This window comes from Hirundo rustica, chromosome 1 (assembly GCF_015227805.2).
Source record: "Hirundo rustica isolate bHirRus1 chromosome 1, bHirRus1.pri.v3, whole genome shotgun sequence".
NCBI classification, from domain to species: Eukaryota; Metazoa; Chordata; class Aves; order Passeriformes; family Hirundinidae; genus Hirundo; species Hirundo rustica.
Window position 1 is genome coordinate 12,918,426 of NC_053450.1, and position 14,544 is coordinate 12,932,969.

Below are 14,544 nucleotides of genomic sequence, written 5' to 3' on the forward strand. Positions count from 1 at the left end.
ATTTGAGAAACACTTTAAAAAAATTAATAATTTATAGTAATAAAAATATGCAATTGAAATTGTTGTGATAGGGGAGAGTTAGCGGGAGACCTGATTTCAGAACACTTCATTATGCAGCTTTACCAACCTTCAGTTTGATATCTTTTCTTTCAGTGTATCACTCTGGTGAAACCTCAGAGAAAACTGACAATTTTTTGGTTGCTTGATTTTGAAAAACAAATCGATGGAAGTGAAATTATTTGTACAGAGACTTCTAGAGGAGTCTGTTCCACAGAGATCTGATGATATAATCCCTGTGTTTTATCCACCCCGAAGAAGTGAGCAGACAAGGGTCTTCTCAAGTGACACAACCAAAAACTACTTTTTTCAGGGTTAGGTTTGAACCCAATCAGTAGCTCTCAGGAAATGCAACCACTGGTGAAGATCAAAGGAAGTTGAAAGAAAAATGTTCAGGGGTTAGAAAAACAATCATTCCCTGAGGAGGAAGTATAAAATTGGATTGTCTTAGATTACAAAATCTCATTTTAAGAAATTCTGTGAATTCTTCAAATGGCATAGATGTTTGTTTAACATCTAGGGATGTGACTTGAAAATAAGTGACTTCTAGACAATTATATATCTCAAATACTTTCAAAGTTTGAGCTTACACCAGAGTCTTAACACACTTTCAAACACAGTGACAGCATTTAATAAATTCTGTAACTATACACTTTATATAATCCTATATATATCATAGCAATACATTAACACTAAGAGTCTTTTGATATCATTGCTCTAGAAACCGTCACTGTTATGTCTCATGGGCTTTCTGCATCCTCGAGTGCTAAGGAACTTTTTAATCTTGCCACGATGAAAAAATGTTGACTGTTTGTTGCTTAGAATAAGAAAAAAGTTAGGGACTTGTAGGTGCTGCTATCCTTCACAAGTTAATGACTCTGAAAGTTATGCACTCTAATACGGCCTCTGAAAGTGATAAGGTTCCTGAAGTTTGGAACAGTTCCTGAAGTCAGGAACTTCCAAAGTTCCTGAACTTTGGAAGACAAGCGAAACTGGTTTTGTCTTACCGCTTCAAAATGTGTACCTGCTTACCACGTAAAACTTAACTCTGTAAAACAAAACTCATACATGGCTCTGACAAAAAGGGAAATAAATTTCTGTTGAATCTTTTGTCTCCTCCAAAAGAAAGAAAAATATCTAAGAAACATGCTTCTGTATTTCTCTAAGTAGAAAGAAAGACAATACTGATTATAAAAACTATTCTATCAAAATCACTGCCTCATCTAGAGAAGGCTCATATTTATTGACCCAACTAATTAACCGAAGTGTGAACAGGCAAAATATGTAACTTCTTGTGAAAGCTGGTGATAAAGGATCCAAAAGTCTGCAGAGTCATTAAATGTCATTCAAGTTACACCTACTACAGAGAACTGCACACCTAATACAATGGCAATAATATCTGTTTAAATATTGCAGTTTGGCCAACTGAAGCCTGAGGATTCCTGAATTACTAAGCACATTTTCTGCAAGAAATGAGGGAGTCTTGGGAGGTATACAAGATTTTGCTGACAACCTGACATCAAGAAACAATTAGCAGATGAGGAGATTTTGGATGCCCCTACCTTGTAAGATAGGCAACCAGCACCTACATCAAAACATGCCCATTGAAACTGCTTTTGGTAGCCAGAGGGAAAGATCAGCTCTATCCAATTCAGTGCTCAAAACCACACATAATACTTCAATCATTCTGCCAAACTGTGCTGAAATGGGCCCAACCTGTTGCCTTCAACCATGAGGGAAATGAGTTTGGAACCGCTCTGCTTCTGAAAAAATTCTTAACAATTTCAGTAGTGCAGTTACTAAGCTTCCAACCGTGACACCTTCCTTCAGGCACTCCCAGCAAGGCCAAGGAAGCTCAGGGACATCCACTTCCCCAGGGCTGTACCAGGGACAGATTTGCAGGCAGAGGTGTAGCAGGGTGGAGGCCTCAAAGGGCTCTCCCAGTCCCGAGGAATCTGAAGGCCCCGTGATCCTCTCAAACATTTCAAGGGCAGTGCTGTCGCAACCTCCTCAGAAGAGAGAGCTCACCACTGAAGCAGAACCAAGAGAAGAGCTGAGATTTTGGGTGGCTGGAGCTCTCAGGCAGCCGGAGCCTTCAGAGTCCCTGCAGGACCATCAGTGCAAAGCTTAGAGCTGGATCGTGCCCATCCCAGCTTCTGCCTTGCCCTTGCTAATCTGCATGGCAACAGAAGCGGCCAAAGGGTCTGTTCTGGCATGTCACACTGCTGAAATCTTCAGCTTTCCTTCACAGCTGTCAGCTTAATAATTTAAAGGCCAGCCAAGAGCAAAACTTCTAAGTCCTCACTTTAAAAAATATGTTTCTATTAACCAAAACTAAGAGGCATTTGCTCAGACAGCTACTGGGTATGGCGGCAAAGGACACTACTGGATGTAAAAATTTACCATGTTATCTAACATATAGCTCAAGATCTCATTTCTTTTTCCATAAATCACCCCACCCATGGGCCAGGATTTACATCACAGCCTGGGTGCCGGCTGACATTACACACATCAGGGCAGAGGCTCCTGACCTTGCAAAGGCAAAACACTTATCACAAGCAACCAAGAGACAGGAACAAGGAGAGGGAAAAAAACTCTTTGTCCTACTCCTTTCCCTCCCCCAGCCACTGGGCACTTGTCTAGGGAGTGGAAGAGGGCACAGGGTTTCCATTCCCACCATGCCCACAGGCACTGCCAAGGTGCTGCTCAGACAACTTTTAACTCTCACTGCATCAGATCCCTGACAGAGAAGGACAGATATTCAACAGCCCATGGGAATGAGAGCTACGAGGCAATGCATGAGGCCAGAGCAAGACAGGCACTAGGAACTTCGCAAGGAATTTAAATCAAGCAGGTCCGATAAGTATTTGAGTTTAGACACACGTGCTGTTTGGTCTAGTACAAGAGTGCTTTAAATACCTCCATTTGGTTGGGTTTGTGTAAGTAACACCATGCTCACAGTTTCATTTTACACTTTTACTCGTAAGTTATGTGCTCATCTTGCATGCACTTTCACCCAAATACACACATAATCACCTGTCTGGCTGCATCAATCCCACTGGGGAATCCTGCAGTTGTAAGTATCACTAAGAATAGAGTACAGTACGTTGCCTTGAGCGCATGTGTGCGCTGGTTTTCTATCATCTGTTTGCCTGCCCCAAAGGCTGCTGATATGAACTGTCTTTGATCCCAAAAACACTCTGCATGTTCATTTCTCATTAACAATTATACACTTATCTTGGACAGGAAAAGGGAAACTTTAAATGCAGGGTTGGCTAAAACTTGTCTGCCAGCAAGTCTTTTATCACTTATTCATGTTTTTTACTGCCTGGAAAACTGAAGAATACAAATCCTTTGCACAGAGTATCCCAACAGAGAAACAGAATGAAGTTAAGAAAAAACTGGGGGTAAGCAGACAATTTTGGGTGCAGTTTCACAATACAGTTCCAAGTAGAAAGTTTATCCAAGTAGAAAGTTTGTGTCTTCTCCACCACATCCACTTCCTCCTGGCTCCATATTCCAAACACCTACCTTCTGTGGCTTCTGGAAGTCAGCACATCAGAAAATTAACCTACCCACCAAATCACCACATTGGATCTGCTTTCAAGAAGTCCAAGAAGTTACCTGAGCAGGCACAAACAGGAGGTGGGACTACACTTCAGGGTAGCAGGAAAAGGGTCAGAAGAAGAGTGGATCTCCCTGTCAGCAGTAGCCAGACATTATGCACATTGATTTGTCCATGAACTCCCAGTCCACGCACATCTAAGCCACTTCTTATAGATCCATGAAGGAATTTCCATAGGTAACTTTGCAGGATGTGCAATATTTATTTCGTATTTGCAGATCACCTTGCCCAAAAAGACCACTGTGTTTCAACGCCTTAATAAATTGGCAAATGCAATTCATGATAACAACACTGAGAAGCTGATTCTAGGAGCCTGAATTGATAATATTTCCTCAGTTTCTCCTTAGGGAAAGACTGCAAGGCTTTTGCTTTTACATTTAACTATGAGTTATACAGAAAGATTAATGTGACCTGTTACAGAAATTTTGTATTAGCCTGAAATCTTCAACTTCTAGTAACACAAATTAGGAACAGCAGTATTCTTATCTGACACTTGGATGCTCAAGTCTGCACCAAATGCACCATGCAGGACCCGTGCCAGTGCACTCTGCTACCCCAAGTGTCACTTCAGGCTACTTTGAAGCAGAATCTCAAGCCTGAAGGAGGCACTGGTGTGTACTGGAACCAGATTACCAAAATAACATTCACTTGCCGAACAGGAGTATCACTGCTGTGCATCACAAAGGGGCACTTCTCCTTACTTTGTGGATGCAAACAGCAACAGTGCCTGTACTAGCAGCAATGATGGCATCTGCCAAAGCAGGGAACATTTCTATCACTTTTCAGTGTTTGCCTGGCATCTGAGAAAAAAAGTTTTTAAAACATCAAGAAAAATTACTGGGAAAATATTTTTACCATCTCCTTCTAGTTACTTATGTAACACATTATAATGGGAATTTTCTTCCTGAATCACAAGATGATCCATAACCAAACGCAAATTATCAAAATTACTTTGTTCTCCTCTGTACGGAATAGGTACAGCTGGCACACACAGCCAGCATGCATCACAGAAATTAAAAATTAACTGAGTCAGGCATTTTTGTTCAAGGCTCCTGTGCTGCTCACAACTCCAGTCACACAGCACTGTTAATTGCTGCTGGCACTGACAGTAGGGATCCCCTTCCATCTGCTGGGACCAGCTGATGCCAAATAAAAACAATCCCTTGGAGTGAGGCGCAGCTCTGCGGGGTCGGTGCCCGGAGCCGCTGCCAGCGCCGGCCGGGCTGTGCGGGAGCGCTGCCCTGCGCTCGGCTCGGCTCTACGTGGGGTGCTGAGACACTTTATCTCTTATGGTTTCTTTGGGGTTTTTAATCTTTAAAGACGCCACTCTCCTGCAGCGTGTGATGCCTTTAGTGACGCAGCAGCCTCTCCCCAGCCGCCTCCAGTTCCACGCAGGGGAGCAGAGGTGCCCGCGGCAGGAGCCCCCCGCGCGGTGCTTTACCTCCCCGGGCTCGCAGCGCCGGCTGCGGCCCCTCGTCCTCGTCGCTGCTGAAAGCGGGGCCGGAGCCCGGGGCCGCGATGGAAGCAGGACAGGTGCTCCAGTGCAAAGAAAGCCCGCGGGCACAGACCCTTGCCCTCCGCCCCCCAAACCTCCCCCTCCCGCCGTCAGCGGGGCTGCTGCTGACCCCGGGTACGCGACCCCGGCAAAGCGGGAGGAAGACACCGCTTACCGGAGCTGCTCGCCGGTGAGCAGGACCTCGGCCATGTGCTCCAGCTCGGCCGCTTTCTGCTGCATGCTGCTCATGCCCTCCTCCATCGCCGCCGGCCTGCGGGCACAGCACCGCCGGGTGAGGGGGCACCGGGGACTCGCCTCCCCCCGGCCGCTGCCTCCGCCCGCAGCTCCGGGGCGCCTCCCGCCCGGCCCCGGAGCTCTTCGCGGGGGCGGCGGGCAGCGACGGCCACCTCCAGCCGCTCCGGCTCACCTGAGCGCCTCGGGTCACTTTTCCCCCTCGGCAGGCTGGGATCCCTCCCGCCGCTTCCCGTGTTATTGTGTCACTGGCAGGCGGAGAAACACATGGCTGCAGCCGCCGCGCCGCAGCCGGGCTCGCCGAGGCAGCAGCGGCCCCCCCCGGCTGTCACACGGCAGGGTCGGCGCTGCCTCCGCGGGAAGGGGCCGGCTCCCCGCCGGGAGCTGCGAACCGGGCGGCTGCTGCCGCTGCCCCCGCCGCCAGCCCCGGCCCGGGAGGCAGCAAGCGGCCGCGCAAGCAGGAGCGCAGCGCTCCCCGCCCGTGGCTCCTTCCCGCGGGTGCAAAGTCCCGCGTCCTCCCTTCAACGCGGGGCTGCCGAGAGGTCGGGCTGCTCGGAGGAGCAGTGAGCTCGGGAGAAGCCGGTCCGATTGCTCGGGCGGAGATGCGACTGCTGCCCGCTCAGGTAGTGCGGGCTGCGCCTTGGCAGTGATCAATGAGATGCAGCGCGGGGCCGGTAATAGAAAGGGAGCTGGTGATCTGCGGTTTCACCCTCCAAAACTGTTACTGCCCTCCTGCTGTCCACATTTCCGCTTATCTGCCACCCAGGGGTTATTTTCAAACCCTGGTCCCCTGCTCACGTCAACTCTTGTCTCCAGGCGACAGAGGATGCAGAATTCTTGAGGGCAGAGAAACGTTTTGTCTTGGCAACGGGAAATAAATTGCAAGGTCACGAACACTGTTTGTCAACATTTTTGATAGGAAAAAAAAAAAAAAAATCGTTCTTTTCTTTAAAAAAGTCCAGGAGGAATCATCTGCTGCAGTGGTCCAACCATGGGTTTCATTTGCAAATGCATGCAATACCTTGGTTGCCTACTCATTGCCTTTATATCTGTCTGCACATACTGTGTGTGCATGGAAATTGTGTCTGCTAAAGTACTTGCAATGCTGTCATCTATTCAGAACCAAAATGATAGAACCACAAGATAAACTAAGAAGGAATCAAGTGAACCTAGTAGTAATGACAGTGCAGACAATGGGAAGGTGTTGTTTGCATTGTCCATAGTAGATTTGTGGCATTTATTACTGAAGGTGGCTTTGGATGTAAAAGAATGGACTTGGAACTAAGCAGAAAAATACTTGGAAAAGAAACCTACATAGGGTTACTAAGCAGACAGCAGCCACATCCAGCTCAGGAAATTCTCTGTTCTAAAAATAATGGTCTCACAAGGCAAGCACTTGTGTGACATTTCACATGTGCTTTCCCTGCTGCTCCCTAAGCATCTGTTTATAGCCACTGAGATGAACACAGGACTAGATGGACCTTTGGTTCAATCCAGTAGAGTCCTTTTAATGAGCACCTTTGTGGATCTAAAAGAGCACCAGAGGTCCATGAATGGCAAAGGGAGAAAAACACAATCTGCCCTCGTTTCATTTGGGCCAGAGACAGGGATACCTTAGGACTGTAAGCATTACAGCTTGAGATTACTTTCTGTAAATTGGGAAGACACGCATTTAATCTGAATACTTGCAAACAGCCTCTAATTCCACTCATACTGCAAACATACAAAGTACAGATTCACAGAGCTGGAAACAAAAAGGGAATTGAAACAACCATCTCATCTGACCTTATCTTTAAGACAAAGAATGTACACAGCAATTTTTATCAAGCACTTTATCACATGACTGAAGGAAAGACAATTTCAAGAGAATGTATATTGCAGACCATTTCTGGGTAAATCCTTGGCTCTGTCACCTGGGTTTGGCTGATTTCTTCCATTCACTGCTGCTAAAAGGAGATACACTGTTCTTCCAGACTCCGGCAGCACAATCTGAAATGTGTCTTATGTTAATTTTCCCACTTCTAGGACCTCTGCTTATTGCAATTCAATTATTGCTTATTGCAATTCAATTCACTAAACAGGCAGAAGAGTAACAGAAAGCTGAGAACTTTCTTCTGAGTTGGTGAGCAGAGTTGTGCAGATGATTGCAGGGTGCAATGGGTGCCAGAGCTGACACTGAGGTAGAGTGGGCCTTGGCAGTTTGAAACAGGAACAAAAGAGGAGGAAGAGGGAGAAGAAGCTGTCTTTATGCAGTGACAAGGTATCGTGACAGGGTGCTCGTGGAACTGCAGCCTGAAATCCTTCTTTCCCTGCACAGTTTTGCAACTTGCAAAATGCAGGCCAGTGCAAATTCTTGCACTGGATTATTTAATGATTGTAGAATTTTGTGTTGGCCTTTGCACACTGATATCCCATTTGTAATTTGTTCCACGTGTTCACACTGAAATTTCTTACCGTTATCTTGAGAGGAGGGAATTGGCTGTCAGTCATTCCAAGCCTGCCTTCACCCAAAAAAGGGTAATGACATAACCTTGAAGGGTCACATTGCAGCCAAGAGCCAGTAAAAAGCTACACAAAATAACCTGATGGGATGTTTGCAACTTGTTTTTACTCTACAGACTGCTATAGAACATAAGGACTAACAAAAAATTAGGCTGTGTTGACCCTTCCTCCCAAGGGAGAGGTCATGAAGACTTAAAACGCTCCTTTAAGAGGTGGGACAGCATGTGCAGAGTCTGAAATCCTGACAGCAAAAGAGGGAGAGGCATCCCTCTGAGACAGCATCGGTAAGTAGACTGATTTCTTTTTTCAGATATAGGATCAACTTCAGATGTTGCTGCCTATTTTCAATATGAATACCTGAGTTTTACTTAAGCATGGCTGAAGTTAAGTGAGATGGAGGTAGCTAGCCACCAGTAAGGCATTCCTCAGCAAAAAGCATGCCAGATCTTTGAGCTGGGGCCCTGAGACACTTCAAAAGTCATCCACTGTGACATCAAGAGAGTAACAAAAGCTGCATAGGTCAGCTAGAGGGTTGGTATCACAGGTGTGAGGGTTACTTCCAGTGACTTCTGATGACATGAGCAGCTCTGGCATGCAGTGAAGTATGAAGTTGTGCACTTGAACCACCAAGGTCACAACGCTCTGTGGAAGCTCATGCATGAATAGGCACATTGTATTAAGAGTGCTGGGTTTAGAAAACATGTTAGTAAGTTGTATAAACTTTCTTATCTCATTTAGTAAATGCCCAAGTGGTGAAACACTAAATGTTTACATAATGAAATACGAATATTGCTTTCACTGCTTTGAAGACTGCTGTATCTGTGGCCTACATTTTGACTCGATAAATTAATCTGATATTTGATAAATTAATTCTTCAGTCTCACTAGTCAATTTTCTGCAAGCTTATTTTAACACAAGACATCCTTAAGAAAGAATCACAAGTATTCATGTCTATAGTTCTCATTTCTTCTATAACATTGTTATTGAGTCCCATGTAAAGTTGTTTGGCTTTCTCTTGCTGGGATTCCCTTTTTAAGCAGGAAAATTACATGGATACAAAAGATGGATAGCACTTCGGGGACAAAAGGCATTAACAGGTAAGCTGTTGGATGGTTGTGGGTTGTTTTTTTTTCCTAACATCTTTTGTATAAAAGACAGCGTTATGTAAACATCAAATTTAAAGATACTTGCTCACTCTCTTTGCTGAGAAAGACAAGTGCAAAATGGTTTTTGGCTTTTAAGTTGACCTTTTATCTAAGTAGCTCTTGCAACACTCATAGAAAAAATAGTGTGAAGGTTTTTTCCTGTATTCCCATGCTTATTTGCAAAAAGAGCTCCCTTGTCTTTGTGTTTCAACTGGTTGACTTCCTTAGCACTAGAGGCCTGGGAAGGGGCACCATAGGAACTACCAGGTATTGTCCAATCTCCCCTCCTCTTTTCAAGCTACAATAGTGTTTCCCATACATGGAAGTGCACAGATTACATTCTTTGCTGCTCTAAGTTTGAACCATTTAAGTTTTCTGCTAGGAACTGGTTGTAAGAATCAATGCTTGTGTGATTCAAAGAATTCATCTGGCCAAACTAATTTTAGTCGTGTGATAAACCACAGGAAAAGTTAGTAAGTTTTCAAAAACAAAAACAAAGAAGAAACACAAAAAAACCCCAAAACAACAAAAAACCAAAAAGCACAAGGATATGGTTTAAACTTCTCTTTTTCTATTATTGCATCCAAGTTCCTGCAAAAGTCTCCACAGTGAGATAACCAGGATTTTTCAGTCTGTCCAACTTTTCAGCACGAGAGTGAGAATCATATCTGTTTATATTCTTATATTTTATGTGTTACTGATCTGGTAGTTATAATAGTGAGCTGAAGTGCAGAGAAAAAGGCATTTTGATCCTGAGATACACAGAGACAATCTGAAAGGGGTTCTCTAAGCCTCTCCCTATATAGCTTTTCCATTTTGTATTACATATTTAAACACGCACTAAGACAGACAGAGGTAATGAGATTTGTGTGCAAACTGCCAGGTAAGGCATGACCAAGAGATGGGCACCTGCTTTAGTGCCTGCTCTTGTGAGCAGGTAAATATTTTATAGAAACAAGCAGCTTCAATAAGATAAAAGATCAGAAATACGCATCAGACAGGTAACCCAAATAATTCTAGTTGACACTATGCTCTACCCAATTCATGTTTGCACTGCCCAATGCATGTTCCCCCAACTTTATTATACCTGGAATATTTTCTAATTCCTCTTATTTCATATATTCATTTGTTTTCCAATTATTTCAAATTTTGAGCATCACAAAAATATTTACAAGTCAAAAAAGTACCTGTAAACCTGTCAGAAGCCTCAGTTTTATCTTTGAAGAAGTTTGTATGTATTTCCAGTAGTTCTGTTTGTTTGTTTGTTTTCTCTTTATTTTATTCTGCATTTTAACCAATGCCAATTATGAACTTGTACAACTAGAGTTTTGTCTATATCATATGTTTAGTCCAGATCATGGTCCTAGACTTGTGTAGTATCCAGCCTAATGCATGGACTGGGAAGTGTGAGTCAGCTGGGAAGTGTGACTAAGAGCTGATAAGGAACTGCTTTCTAAACCACTTCTCAAGTGTGAAGACAACACCTTCTAGCTCAGCGGTAAAAGCCAGCTTCTTAAGCCATCCCCCAGCCACATCTGTGTTAATGCATTCTGATACCTGGTTGCAAGATTTAAAATGTTTACTTAAAGCACTGTGGCTTGAACTGACGGTTTGGCACTGAATTTTGATCAGCCCTGAACACTCAGACATGGGTTGGTTTTCTTGTTCTCTGGGAGACACCGCCTAAGAGTAGAGATTCAGTCTAAGACACCTTAGTATTCTTTGCTATCTGTTTCTCAGAGCACGTTTCTGTTGACTGTGTCTCTCCACACTGCCCACGATGGAGCACACTGCCTTAGAGCACCTGGCTCTTTGTTTCCTAGGGTGAGCATCACAGCCAGGGCTTGGGGTAGGTGGTGGGTGCAAGCGTGCAGTGTGTACATCTCCGGGGTAGGTGGTTCCAGTGGCAGGAACAGAGGCCAACACATTGACAGAGTCCAAACAGCTGCAGCTATGAGGCACAGAATCACAGGCCTCCTCACAAGCTGATGAGGCTTCAGCACTGTCTCTGTCCTTCACCACATCCCATCCTGCAATTCATTAGGTGAGGCTGTGGGGCACACAGAGACATCCCGTGCCTGAGGAACACGGCCAGCGAAGCCACTCCTGTGGCTCACAGACCTGGCTGGCAGCAGCACAGCACATTGACGATGGCATCCCTCAGCTCCGCTGGGGTAATCACCACAGCAGTTACCCGGGCTGGCTCAGCTCCGCTGGGACAATCACCACAGCAGCTACCCGGGCATCGCTCAGCTCCGCTGGGACAATCACCACAGCAGCTACCCGGGCATCGCTCAGCTCCGCTGGGACAATCACCACAGCAGTTACCCGGGCTGGCTCAGCTCCGCTGGGACAATCACCACAGCAGTTACCCGGGCTGGCTCAGCTCCGCTGGGACAATCACCACAGCAGTTACCCGGGCTGGCTCAGCTCCGCTGGGACAATCACCACAGCAGTTACCCGGGCTGGCTCAGCTCCGCTGGGACAATCACCACAGCAGTTACCCGGGCTGGCTCAGCTCCGCTGGGACAATCACCACAGCAGTTACCCGGGCTGGCTCAGCTCCGCTGGGACAATCACCACAGCAGCTACCCGGGCATCGCTCAGCTCCGCTGGGACAATCACCACAGCAGCTACCCGGGCATCGCTCAGCTCCGCTGGGACAATCACCACAGCAGCTACCCGGGCTGGCTCAGCTCCGCTGGGACAATCACCACAGCAGTTACCCGGGCTGGCTCAGCTCCGCTGGGACAATCACCACAGCAGTTACCCGGGCATCGCTCAGCTCCGCTGGGGTAATCACCACAGCAGTTACCCGGGCTGGCTCAGCTCCGCTGGGACAATCACCACAGCAGTTACCCGGGCTGGCTCAGCTCCGCTGGGACAATCACCACAGCAGTTACCCGGGCATCGCTCAGCTCCGCTGGGACAATCACCACAGCAGCTACCCGGGCATCGCTCAGCTCCGCTGGGACAATCACCACAGCAGCTACCCGGGCTGGCTCAGCTCCGCTGGGACAATCACCACAGCAGTTACCCGGGCTGGCTCAGCTCCGCTGGGACAATCACCACAGCAGCTACCCGGGCATCGCTCAGCTCCGCTGGGACAATCACCACAGGAGCTACCCGGGCATCCCTCAGCTCCGCTGGGACAATCACCACAGCAGCTACCCGGGCATCGCTCAGCTCCGCTGGGACAATCACCACAGCAGTTACCCGGGCATCCCTCAGCTCCTCTGGGACAATCACCACAGCAGCTACCCGGGCTGGCTCAGCTCCGCTGGGACAATCACCACAGCAGCTACCCGGGCTGGCTCAGCTCCGCTGGGACAATCACCACAGCAGTTACCCGGGCATCGCTCAGCTCCGCTGGGACAATCACCACAGCAGCTACCCGGGCATCGCTCAGCTCCGCTGGGACAATCACCACAGCAGTTACTCGGGCTGGCTCAGCTCCGCTGGGACAATCACCACAGCAGCTACCCGGGCATCGCTCAGCTCCGCTGGGACAATCACCACAGCAGCTACCCGGGCATCGCTCAGCTCCGCTGGGACAATCACCACAGCAGCTACCCGGGCATCGCTCAGCTCCGCTGGGACAATCACCACAGCAGCTACCCGGGCTCGCCTGGCTCGTGTCCGTGCCCGCATAAAGAACTGTTGCCAGTGTTTAATCACTCCGCCACCCTGTGGCTCTTTCAAGAATTTAAGTATGAAAATGCTAATTAGAAAATGGTAGTGAATTGATGCTCCACAAAAGAAAACTACTGTTAAATTAAGCTAATTTTATAAAGGAATAATCTTTAGACAATACAATATTTGCACACAATTAAAAACATGAATATATTTGACTCCGTCATTAATTTCCTTCCCCAATGAACACCAAAAACAACTGTCCAACCTACTACTAAAAGTCAGTAAAACACTGGATAATTTGATATTCTCTTTCAGGAAAGCACTTTGCAAGTATTTTTCTGGGACTTCTTGGGTTCTCAAAGTATTTCTGGATGTTCTAGAGTGCTGAAGCAATGAGATTAACTCAGTAGAACATGATTCTAAAATAAATCAGAATCTACACTGTGCTAAGATATAGCAAAATGATCAGCTGCGACCAGTCTCTCTATTTAACTAAAGAGAAGGTATCTTCAGTGTTATTGAGAACCAGAATTCTTTATGGAGAAAGTGTTCTTCTGCAGCTCTGCATCACGGTGACTGGATGCCAAAAAAACTGTTGGAAGGAGGCACCAAAGACAGAACTGGGATGAAACAGGACCATATCAATGTTCTCTCATAAGACAAAATTCACGTTTCTTGAAATAGATAACCTGGTAAACAATATTGCCAAGGGCTGAACTGTAGTGGAAACACTGTTCTGCTCTCAACAGCTCAGCAGGGGGGAAAAAAAAATACATACATACATACATACATACATACATACATACATATATATATATATATAAAGTAAAAATCAGTCTGTACTTGTTGAGTCCAAGAAGAAAATTTCACCAAGGTGCATTTGCACAGGGAGGAAGGGTGAAATGAGGATATAAAGGTCCAGGAAGCACCAGAGAAGAAAAGAGGATTGGTGAGACAAGCATCCCATTAAGAACATAAGTAGGGCTTGAGCTGGAGAAAACAGAGGGAAAGAAGCTGCAACAGCAGCAACAAAGCCAGGGTGAGGGAGGAGATGGCAGAAATAAATTTTCCTTGTGAAGTCCCTCAGAGTTTTCTCCCTGTATTACACTGGCTTCACAGCAACTGCCAGAGAGACAACACCTTCCCTCCCTATCTGCACTGACTTCTCTCTCTGGAGAGAGAAGACTTCTTAAAGACTTCACTCTTAAAGACTTCAATATAGAAAACTCAGACAGAAGCATCTCAGAAGACCCACCTGCTGAATATCACCACCATGGAATAAGATGAGCTGTATTTTTTCTATAACACAATTTGGCAGACCCCAGTGTGCACTCCCCCAGGAATGGAACCTGCATAAAATTTTTAATTAAAGCTTTCTAAGTTTTTAATTTGCCTTTGATGTTTCTCTCACTCAAATCATTAAACTTTGGAGGAAAACTCATTTAGCTCTCTGAAGATGGGCTTAAAGGGCAGTATTTCACCTCATGGCTCACACAGGATCTCTATTGAAGCAGTTCATGATGAGAGCAGCCTCATCATCCACTTATCGAGCAATTTCCCAGGGAGAGGCAATTCTGATAGGTAAGGTCTGTGTCAAAACTGATGATCCAGTCTCCAACACTTAGACAGGAGCAGGTGAGAGGACAAGAATCTCTCCTAAGTGTACAGGCAGTGAACTTTTCTGAGCCAGCAGTGATTGGGGATCTGAGAGGCAAAAACATCCAGTGAATGGAAAATACTTGTGTTATCCTGGTTATAGCCTACCACATTATGTCAAATTCTTCGACATCTCAAGATGTTGACAGCCCTTTTGATATACTCACTACTATTCA

At 46.1% G+C, this 14,544-nt stretch overlaps 1 protein-coding gene across 2 annotated transcripts in view; it reads right to left on the bottom strand.

Moving 5' to 3' along the window:
* DEPTOR (DEP domain containing MTOR interacting protein) overlaps positions 1 to 5,743 on the bottom strand; it is a 78,171-nt gene extending 72,428 nt beyond the window's left edge. The window contains exons 1-2 of one of the 2 annotated variants that reach the window (XM_040081801.1): positions 5,605 to 5,743; positions 5,353 to 5,448 (exon numbers count right to left, since the gene is read on the bottom strand). In XM_040081801.1, the coding sequence (XP_039937735.1) occupies positions 5,353 to 5,438 (86 nt within the window). In that variant the 5' untranslated portion in view covers positions 5,439 to 5,448; positions 5,605 to 5,743. Of the gene's footprint in view, positions 1 to 5,352; positions 5,511 to 5,604 lie in introns of those variants that run through there. The other variant, XM_058423059.1, reaches the window with a different exon arrangement.
* Positions 5,744 to 14,544: the final 8,801 nt, after the last annotated feature.